Below are 10,408 nucleotides of genomic sequence, written 5' to 3' on the forward strand. Positions count from 1 at the left end.
ACAATGGCGTGTCCCCCAGTGGCTCTGGATTTCGATAGTATACCCCGAGGGAAGATCGAGAACTCGAACGCAGTTGTCGACGACCCTGAGTATGTCATGCGGCACAGATCCCACGACGATTCCGAAGCTGCTTATACCGTACACAACAATTTACTGTTGCCGTCATTCCCTAGATCTGCATCTTCCTTTTGATCAATCCTCACGCGTCTCCATCGCCTTCTTAACCGTCTCCTGCTCGTTCGCCCACATCGGCCGGGCGATACTCAAGTAACTCAACCCCTCGCCGACGCGTGAGTACCATAGCCTGTTAGCTCCGCGCCCGGAAGGGGAACCAACGGACGTCGCCACCCGGGCGGGTGTCCCATACGGTACAGTCTTTATTCGGTAATATTCCTTCCCGATCTGTTAACGATCGCTTGCCTGCCACTCGGAACAGTACTCAAGTACTCACCGCTTGCGGTGTCCAACACCTTCCATCCATCCTTCTCCCCCTCTAGCCACGCCTTCCGCACCAGCGTACCCGCCACCTTGTGACCATAGGCCCATAGTGGGTTGGGCGAAAGCGTGTTCCGGTACTCGAAGGAGCCGTTGAACGGTGGAGTATCGGCGGCTATGTCTGCGAAGTCGACTGGTCATATTCAAGCAGGTTCATAAGGCGCGTATCCAGACCTTTTGAGCTTCTGCTGAGTGCTCGAAGGGCACATCGGCACCCTATCGAGGCAGCATGGCCAGGATCGGTGAGACTTCGGGCGGAAGATGTTTGAGGGCTTGCGAGAGTGTATTCCCAAACCCCATCACGGTAGTTTCGATGCCTCGGACCGATGAGAATCAGCGTTCCCTCGAAAGCAGGCTTAGTACAAAGTTCCGACTCAGATGAGGCACATTTGAAAAGGATGACTCGCCGCGTATGTCGCCTCAGAGTACGGAACGTGCAACAGAAATAATGTTGTTTGAGCCTGAGGCAAGTGCGTACGCAAAGTCACTGTACGTGGCGAGGTTCCTAGCGAGTCACCATGTAACGCCCATGTATCACTTGTCAATACATTATGCCACCAGTAGTATGATCAACAGGCAGGGTCGATGAGTCGGAGAGACTCACAAATGACTGAGCTGTGAACCGACATCGTAGTTGCGACGGTGGCTTGCACCGCACGGGCCTCATTTGAGCAGCCCCAATCGCATTTGAGGAGCAATCCAACGAATACATAAACAAGAAACGAAAACCATCTACCGATACAGCACTGACCACGACAAATCAAGCCCCTCGACCCTCCACACCTTGATCGCCCCCGAGCGATCGCCGCTCACAATGCCCCTCGGAACGGCAAGTCAATACACGCAAGCGCCGTCACGGTGTCCTGGTGCCCCCTAAATAGAATATGCTGGTTATGGCTGATCAGCGAGAGCCGCTGGGGAGGCCGGTTGATACAGTGGCTGGCTGACAGTGAGGATACCCAGCTCTCTAGGAGCCGCGAGGGTGCTGAATCGGAGGTGGCGGCGACGCTGCTGGGGAAGAAACCCGATTAGGCCATTGAAATAGACAGAACACGACAACCCACCTGTAGGTTGGTTTGTCGGTATCCGCGTCCATACCCGTGAGCACCTCCGACCGATCCACGCGTGAAAGGTCCCAATATCGTATCCTTCGATCTTCCGAGCCGCTCAACAAGAACCCTCGCCCGCCCGTAGTACGGCTCGTCCGGACGTCCTGGTCCGCCATGGTGGCGCGCGCCGGCGCATGTCCACCGATATTGGGTGCCGACCACGATCGCACGGACGTCCGGGGACACGACGTCCAGGGAATCGGGCAAACCGGTCGCGCCGGACGAGCCGCGGTGCGCAAAGGACTCGAGCGAGCCACCGCTCTCCTGGCGCACGAGAGCCGCTATCGCTGCTGCCGGACTCGTCTCCGCCTCTTCTGAGTCGACTGCCGAGGGTCTTGCAGTTCCTCCGCTGCGTTTGAGACTGTCCTGGTAACGAATGGCTCCACGAGAGCCGACTGCTCGATATCCCAGACCTCCAGGATGACTTGGCTCTTCGGGGCTTTCGGCGCCTCCACCGCCACTATGACCCACTTGCCCTTGCCTTTCGTCGGGTGGACGACACATTAGTATATCCGCGCTTGCCTGCTCTTCGACTCCGCGCCGACTTTCCAGCTCTTGATGAGGATGCCGAACCGGATGTCCCAGAGCGACAGGACCCGTGCTGCAGACAACCCACGCACGCTTGCGATCCATGACGGTCTCTTCTTGCGCCGAGTCAACCACCAAGAAGGGCTCGACGCTCTTTAAATTGCTCCAACTCTCCATCCGCCGACCGGAGTCGCAGGGGCTTGTTCAAGACATATCCGGTAGACGTCCCGGGACGGTGCAACGGCCTGGGGGCTCTTCACCGTGGTGCCTACAGCGGTGGGCGTACAGTAGGCGTGGCATTTGACGCGAATGGAGAAGCTCCGGAGAGCGCGTTGATGGACGAGAGGTAGGTGTGGAAGAACGATAGAACGACTCCAGGAACACGGATCCGCGGGAGGTGTGTAGCAGTGTGTCGAAAGACGGCCTGACCACGGGGTCGACCGCAGTCATCTGCTTGATGAGATTCTGCAGGCCTATTACTTAGTGCATACGTCCCAAACGCGATTAGTCCTCGTACCTTCACAGGCTCGTCCCCTATGGCACTCAACTGTGACTCGACACTCATCTCTCCCTCACGGTATTTGAATAGCTGACTGAGCGTGAACAATGGCGGACCTTCAAGGAAGAGTTCCGCAATGACACATCCAGCGCTGAAGCAGTCCATTGCTTCTGTAACCCTGCCATCCCTCCTGCCCTCGCCGTCCTCCATAGCCAGTCTGCTTTTCTTCGCGCTGATCGCCGGGTTCTCCGCCGCCGTGTAGAACCGCTCGGGCGCGACGTAACATGCGCCGGCCGCTCGTGTCGAAAAGGAGAAGGAGAAGTCGGACGGATCGTCCAGCGGCAGGTAGGTCGGCTTGTAAGACGCAAAGTTGGTGAGGTAAACTCAGTTCCAGGAGGTCACGAGAATGTTCTCGGACTTGATGTCGCCGTGAGGGATCTTGCGATTCCGTGCGTCGCGAAGGGCGCGTGGCAGCTGAAAGGCGATCCACTTCTTGTCCACCAGGCTGAGGAAGGGGCGTGTACTGCAGAAGTATGAGCATGCAGACTTCGTCTCATTCGAGAGCACACGCACCTGATGCGGTCGTAGAGGCTGCTCGCAATCCATTGTTGGCCAATGTATCCCTCCATGTCTCCACGAACGCCTGGTAGTTGTAGACGTTGACAAGTTCCGCTAGTGCTTCGCGCTCAACTGCAACATTGTTCATACTTCAGTGGAGGGCCAATGTTCGCGTATCCACCCTTCAGTCGTCTGTGGTACTCTCGGAGACTCAGCCCAGGATCCGGCTTGACAAAGATCTTGACGACCAAGTAGCCATTTCTGTGTCCGCCCTACCGTCTTGAGGAAACGGGCAGAGCCCATACCGGAATTTAAGGATTCACTTACAGTCTACGCGCACGGATGCAAGGAGCAAGTACTACCTCCGCTCATAGATGATGTCTCCTCCGAGCTCAGCCACATACGAGTCGAGTGCGCCGATGGTTCGCGTCAGGGACTGAACGTTGCCCATGTCTCCAGTACGCACGACAGCCACGACAGCAGACTCAGAAGTTAGTCGAAGAGAGTCAGGACTTGGTCCGGACGAAGAGGCCCTGCTGCCGCGACCCTGCCGCGACCGCGGAGAGGTACATACGTCACGTGTTGGCAATGAGCATTAGACAACTGGCTGCAAACTGGCTGCGTGGCTGAATGGATATATCCTCCTCCTCCTCTATTCATTCCCAGGTCGCAAGGTTAAAGGTAGCGTGAATCAGCATGAGTAAAGTGGTATTTGGTGAGTACAAACGGTCATCGCCCACAGTGGTACGCGGACTTAACAGCTGCCGTCATGAAGTCGGCAATATCCCTTACACCATAGGAGAGGTGTGTGACACGTCCTGTGGTTCACTGTTACTCGCGACTGACACAGTGTTACTGCAGGAGCAACTTATCGACGTCTTCAAAACAGTCGGCAGTGTCGTTGGATTCAGGTAGTGTTTTTGTGCGTCCATGACAGCTGGAGCATTCAGGTTCTCCGTGGTGGGTAGTCCGCCACACAAGACCGTTCCATGTATCGGTGGGCTAGCCATCGTTACGGAGAGAACAGGATGCTTGTGGTGTCGTGCATATACCTTGAATTGCAGCTGATTGTGTCTTGTCCTGCAGGTTGGTCTACGACAGAGACACTGGCAAGCCGAGAGGCTATGGGTTTTGTGAATTTTCGGGTACAGCATCATTCCCCGCATATTAATGTGTCGCCCACATGTCTGACTTCAACTGCAACATGTTCTCCCTGTGTCTACAAAACTACAATCTGCATGGTACACGCGATCGAACCGGCATTCCTTGTGTCCAACATGGTGTGGCGTCACTTCAACTTGTGGCTTCGTGTGCACCAACGGCTCATTTTCGCATCAACGCCACCGCTGTGCGGTAATCAACGCAACGCTCCATCGTCACCGCCGCCTGTCTTATTCCGTTGTCTGTTCGTAAAAATCCGCGCGTGCCTAAACTGGTTGCAATGAACACACCGCCATACTCCGCTCCATCCCACCATGTCACAACTGCACAGATCACGAAACAGCAGAATCCGCCGTGCGCAATCTAAACGGACACGACCTCGGTGGGCGACCACTCCGCATCGACCTCGCGGATTCGGACCCCTTCCTCGAAGGCAAGACGACCGTGCGTGGTGAGCTGCTCGATGGCGGCGAGACGCGCGCGCAATGGCGCGAACGCAACGACCGCGACCGAGACCGAGACCCGAACGCTTTCCTCCAAAACCTGCCCCAGGGAGTACCCATCCAGCCTGGATCGACTGCGCTCGACACGATAAGTCAGATGCTCGCGACGACGAACCCGGCGCAAATTATAGAGGTGCTCGCGCAGATGAAGGTAAGTACCGCTCTACGCATCCTCTGGGCAGATAGACTCAACATCGATGATGCAGGCCTTCGTCATAACACACCCAGATCAGGCCCGAGCACTCCTCGTGGCTCACCCTCAATTCGGCTATGCGCTGTTCCAGGCACTCCTGTTGAACAACATCGTAGACCCTGCCATCCTACAGGTACGTTGATGCACACCCGCATACATCGACTCCTAACGCATCCCCGCAGCGCATGCTCCAAGCAACCAACTCCGCCACGCCTTCACAAGCCAAAGCTCCCGCCCCAGTCGCACCACCACCAATGCACCAGCCCACCCCCCAGCACCAGCCACAGCCCCAACACCCTCCCCCACTGTCTGCCTCCTACTCGCAGGGCCCCCTCCCGTCGCACCCGTCATTCCCGCCGCATCTCGCACAGAACATCCCGCAGACGCACACGCCCGTACACCATCCGACCCCGCCGATCCCGCCGCCGTCGATGTTCCCGCCCCCCAGCGCGCACCTCTCGCACACCCAGGCCCAGGCCCCGCCGTACTACCGCCCGCCACCCCCGCCGAGCATGCCCCCGCCGGTCTCGCAGGCGCACCCTGCGCAGCCACCGGCCAACCAGGCGGCTGCTCCCGCTCTCGACCCAGCTCAGAGGGTACGTCTGCAGCACATACTCATGACTAGCAGGTCGCAGCCGCTTACGTACCGGCCTTGATTGACAGGACATGTTGATGCAAGTACTGAGTTTGACGCAAGATCAGATCAACTCGCTCCCGCCCGCCGAGCGCGAACAGATCCAACAGCTCGTACGTGCTACTGTCATGTAGTCTCCACCACCTTACTCAGTCGTGGGCCCGGCATCTTCTACAGAGAAAGCAATTTGGCATCGCTGTCTGAGCGATGCCGCCAAAAGCTTTGTCGGATTCACACCGAGGTTTCATTGTACATATTCTGTATCTCAGCATTCTTCATTCTCTATCGTCATGAATACAGCAGCGTCGTCTTTCACTCAAAGCAGGGACAGCCAGCAACACAACGTCCTCTACCTGCGCCTCAAACAAGCTTATTCTCCAAACTCCTGCTCGTCTTCAGCGTGACGAGCTTTTGAATGATATCGTCCAACGGAACGGTCTCATCCCTGCCTTTCGTCCCAACGTTGTCCCGGTTGCGGACGTTCACGGAGCGCGTTTCGAGCTCGGCCTGTCCAACGACTAGACGGAGACTCGTGAGGACGGCGGCAATAGGAGCTGCGCTTGATTTACCCACCAAGGATGAAGTTGTACTGTGCAATCTCGCCGTTGCGGATTTTCTTGGGCAAAGTGTTATCACCGTTGTCGACGTCGGCGAAGACGCCTAGGTCGTTGAGCTTCTGCGCGATCTCAGCAGCGTAGTCTTTCTGCACGGATGGTCAGCGAATGAGATGCGACGATATTCGGGTGAACTCACGAAGGGATTCGCGACCGGCACGACCAATACTTGCCGGGGTGACAACCAAAATGGCCTACCGATGCCCATCAGTGACAAACGAGAGCCTGAACCGTCCTGTACTCACCACTTCCCAGCAAAATGTTCGGTGATGATAGCGATGAACCGCTCCAGACTGCCCAAGATCGCTCGGTGAATGATGACAGGCCGACTGGGGGGCTTGTCGCCCGAGGCGTCGTCCGCGGAACGGTACTTCAGGTTGAAGCGTTCGGGGAGCTGGAAGTCAAGCTGGATTGTCGCGCATTGGAACGACCGCCGGAGCGCGTCGCTGATCGTGATGTCGATCTTCGGTCCGTAGAACGCGCCGTCGCCCGGGTTGATGTCCCACTTGCCGGGGTACTGCTTGTCGAGGGCTCGCTTCAATTGCTATTGGGCGGAAACCAGGATGAGTGCCGGAACAGCTACAGGCTAAGAGAGACATACCGCCTCAGCCTCGTTCCACGTCTCGATCGTTCCGAGGTAGTTCTCGGGGCGAGTGGAGAGCTCAAGCTTGAACTCGAAGCCAAATAGGCCGTAAATATGCTGCAGGAAATCGAAGAGCAGTCCAATCTCGTCTTCGATCTGCGCACATACGTGAGTTGTTCGACACGCATGCGCATCGCGCGGCCACTCACCTGAGAAGGCATGCAGAAGATGTGTGTATCATCCTGCACGAACCTCCGCACACGGGTCAGGCCACTCAGGGCACCGCTCGCTTCGTTACGGTGGATGATACCGAACTCCGCCATGCGGATCGGCAACTCCTTGTAGCTCCGGTCGCGGCTGTCGAAGATGAGACAGTGCCCGGGGCAGTTCATCGGCTTCAGCGCCCACTGCTCCTTCTCCACGGACAATGTAAACATGTCATCCTTGTAGTTTTGCCAGTGGCCGGACGTCTCCCACAACTTTGAGTTGTACATGTTCGGCGAGATGACCTCCTGGTAGCCGCGCTTGAAGTATTCGGACTGCAGGCACGCTCAGTACCGGTGGTGTGAACACAGGGACAGAGGCGACGTACTCGCATGAGCTCCAAGAGCGTGTTGTAGATGCGCGTGCCGTGGGGCAAAAAGAAGCTGCTGCCCGGGCTCAGGTCGTTGAAGAAGAACAGCTCCTGCTCCTTGCCAATCTTGCGGTGGTCTCTCCGCGCGGCCTCGGCGAGGAACACCTTGTACTCGGCCATCTGCTTCTTGTCCGGGAACGAGATTCCGTAGACCCGCTGCAGCGAGTCATTGTTCGGGTCACCGAGGAAGTACGATGCCGAGTTCTATACAGAGAAATGTCAATAGCCGTGCCTGCGTCTCCATAGCGCACTCACCTTGGTCACCATGAACGCCTTGATCTTGCCCGTGTGTGGGATGTGAGGGCCCACGCAGAGATCGATCATCGGTCCGCAGCGGTACACCGTCGTCGCTCCGCCGTCGGGGATCTTCGTCTCGATGAGATGCTTCTTGTATTTGTTGTACTGCCCGAACGGCATGAATACGTCAAACAGACAATCAAATAGATAGAAGTTACCCCGAACATCTCTAGCAGCTTCTCCTTCGAGACTAGGATCCGCTCAAACTTCTGCTTCTCCTTCACGGCCATGTCTGACAGTTTCTCTAGCGCAGGGTAGTCCGAGTTCTGCACAGCCCTGAATAACCAGTCAGTGGGGATCATATCACATTTGTGCGAGCTCATACCTGTCTTCCATCGCCATCTCATAGAAGAAGCCATCGTCCGTCGGGGGGCCGATGCACAGGTGGCAGCCGTAGTGACGCTCTGCCGCCTCGCCCAGGACGTGCGCAGACGAGTGCCAGAAGACGCGTTTGCCTGCGTCTAATCGTCACTGGTGGTCTTACCACAATGATTGGAGTACCACGCACCTTCCGGGTGCTCGAAGTCGAGCAACTCGAGCGTGCACGAGCCCTCCAGCGGCCGCTCCAGATCCCACACGTCGCCGTTCACCTAATGCAGTTCAGCACGAGCGCGCCCGGCGGAGGAGAGACGGTCGGAACCTTCGCAATCACGACGCGATCCGCGAGACCTTTAGAAATCTCCTTCGCGATGTCCATGGGGCTCGTTTCCCAACTCGTGCCCTTACGCTTCGAGCCGTCGGGCATTGTGATCTCGATTTCTTGACGCGCTTGTGCTGTCTCGAAGCGTGAAACGGTGGTTCGACAATTTCTCGAGACATGGGCGCACCTTTGACCCACTCATCATGTTCCGACTTCAACTGGTCGAACATCTTTATGCGGTGATCGAAGTACGCTGGCCGCGGGTTCAGCTGTGCGAGGTGAGCGACATGTCTACGCGATGCATAGGGCACACGTACCTCCAATGGCTGCCCACCCGCTGCCGCTGCTTTCTCCTTCTTGTCTTTAGGTTTCTTGCCCTCATTTTGGCCCAGATGAGGCCCTTCTAGGGCGGGCAGTTGCGCAGGCTGCGAGGTAGACGCGACTGGCTGCGCCATGGTCGAATGCAAGCGAAGTTTGGAGGCCTGACAAGTCGGAACCCGAAGCGAAGATATACGCCGCGATTGTAGGTGCTGAAAGCGAGTCAGCACACGAAGCATGCAAGCAATCGATCCTGGTGACTCGGAGCGTATAGTAACGCTCGAGCTGAGAGTGTATCATTATGGGGGTATTACACATGACCGCCTTTGGTAATTTTGCCGTCCCGAAAAGGATACAGGGCCCATAACGCCCATATATGGTCCTATCGAGGTAAATTGACGTTAGTCGTCAATGCTGGAGTGGTCAGGCCTTCAGGGAGGAAAACAGTGCTTTTAAATTCCGTAGACAGCTAGGAAGACTGTAACTTCACGAACATCGCGCGCACGGCGAGGACGGTCGTTCATGAACTTGACAGCCTGAAGTCGGTCGCCGTCACGGTGGTCAGACGGCACTGATGTGAATACTACTCTGGAAAGTACTGAGACTACCGACTCTGTATATATTCTCGCCTCACATCGAATGCCGTCAAGGGGTCCCCGCCAGAGAGGCACCTAACCTTGTTATGGAGCTGCTGAGGGCGTTCGTGCGGGCGCTTGAGCGATGTTCGGCTGAGAACAGTAATATGGGAGACTCGGAGTCACACCAAGGTAAGAGACACAGTATGACAGTAGGATCGCGCTTATGTAGTCCAGACGGGGCTCGAGTAAGGATAGAAAGCGAGACTACGGTACTACACTCTGCCAGTGATGATTTGGGAAGGTGCGCGGCGCGTCCTTTAGTACTTACATAGTACTATGGGCAAGTCCTGTACTGCATCATGCACTGGCATGTCTGCGGCATACCCAGCACGGCTGTAGTCTTTAACAGCGTGGCTTTTACCTTCACTGCACAGTTGGGAACCCGACCATATGTAGTCTGTCTGAATAGTTCGGAACTGAGTGCATGATTTCCAAGGATTGACTCGAACAGGCTGGCGCAGCGCGGCCAAATGACCCTGAGTGGCTGAAGTCACATCTGGTCTGGAGTCACAGCCCGTGACGCGTCACGCTCATCCTCCGCAATATCCTCGCACTGGTAACAGCTTCGTTCCTTGGTACCTGCTCGCTTGAGTAGCACGCCTGGCAAGTTAGTGTTGAGGCCATTTCGTACATTGTGAGTGCCGTGACTAGCTCGAGTGATTCTGGTCCAATTGCGATACTGGCTGCACGTCCTCGGTGTCGTGTCCTCGCATTCCGAGGCAGAACCTGGTATCTCTGGGCGCTGCTGAGCGAGATTCAGTCTAGGGATGCTCCAACTCCGGCTGTGAAGGGATTGTCTAAGTAAGACAACCATGATGCCAGCCGCACTATCGCGGACCATCAGGCATCGCCGCCCGTACCCGCCAATCGCGCTCCTCGGATCCTTCAAGTTGCCCTGTCTCGGTCTGCATATAGTGCAGACGCGCTCACTGAGCAGACGCTCACAAGGTCGGGATACGCGCCTTATAAAGCCTGCTTGAATCTGTATAGTCGACACCGCAGAC

General features: G+C 56.6%; 3 protein-coding genes across 3 annotated transcripts; 1 reads left to right on the top strand and 2 right to left on the bottom strand.

Annotated features, from left to right (window-relative positions):
• Positions 1 to 1,109: 1,109 nt before the first annotated feature.
• On the bottom strand, positions 1,110 to 3,526 carry C8Q71DRAFT_851152 (kinase-like domain-containing protein). Its single transcript, XM_047926753.1, has 6 exons — positions 3,205 to 3,526; positions 3,034 to 3,154; positions 2,650 to 2,985; positions 2,419 to 2,597; positions 1,560 to 2,331; positions 1,110 to 1,506 (listed from the first exon to the last, which is right to left on the bottom strand). Exons 1-6 carry the CDS (start codon positions 3,258 to 3,260, stop codon positions 1,387 to 1,389), a joined length of 1,584 nt encoding a protein of 527 aa, XP_047773883.1. The 5' UTR covers positions 3,261 to 3,526; the 3' UTR covers positions 1,110 to 1,386.
• A 295-nt stretch (positions 3,527 to 3,821) lies between these two features.
• On the top strand, positions 3,822 to 5,966 carry C8Q71DRAFT_824710 (uncharacterized protein). The gene is made up of 9 exons (XM_047926264.1): positions 3,822 to 3,904; positions 3,965 to 3,993; positions 4,051 to 4,100; positions 4,276 to 4,334; positions 4,682 to 5,004; positions 5,060 to 5,179; positions 5,229 to 5,642; positions 5,710 to 5,793; positions 5,858 to 5,966. The coding sequence occupies exons 1-9, from the start codon at positions 3,886 to 3,888 to the stop codon at positions 5,882 to 5,884; spliced, it is 1,125 nt and encodes a 374-aa protein (XP_047773884.1). The 5' UTR covers positions 3,822 to 3,885; the 3' UTR covers positions 5,885 to 5,966.
• Positions 5,967 to 9,056, bottom strand: C8Q71DRAFT_785060 (uncharacterized protein). The gene is made up of 14 exons (XM_047925059.1): positions 8,766 to 9,056; positions 8,636 to 8,717; positions 8,449 to 8,582; positions 8,317 to 8,398; positions 8,134 to 8,263; positions 7,967 to 8,084; positions 7,767 to 7,913; positions 7,470 to 7,715; positions 7,087 to 7,416; positions 6,896 to 7,033; positions 6,540 to 6,838; positions 6,434 to 6,488; positions 6,254 to 6,383; positions 5,967 to 6,198 (listed from the first exon to the last, which is right to left on the bottom strand). Exons 1-14 carry the CDS (start codon positions 9,003 to 9,005, stop codon positions 6,041 to 6,043), a joined length of 2,289 nt encoding a protein of 762 aa, XP_047773885.1. The 5' UTR covers positions 9,006 to 9,056; the 3' UTR covers positions 5,967 to 6,040.
• Positions 9,057 to 10,408: the final 1,352 nt, after the last annotated feature.

The sequence above is a fragment of the Rhodofomes roseus genome, assembly GCF_022264815.1.
Source record: "Rhodofomes roseus strain CIRM-BRFM 1785 chromosome Unknown C8Q71scaffold_30, whole genome shotgun sequence".
Classification (NCBI taxonomy): domain Eukaryota; kingdom Fungi; phylum Basidiomycota; class Agaricomycetes; order Polyporales; family Fomitopsidaceae; genus Rhodofomes; species Rhodofomes roseus.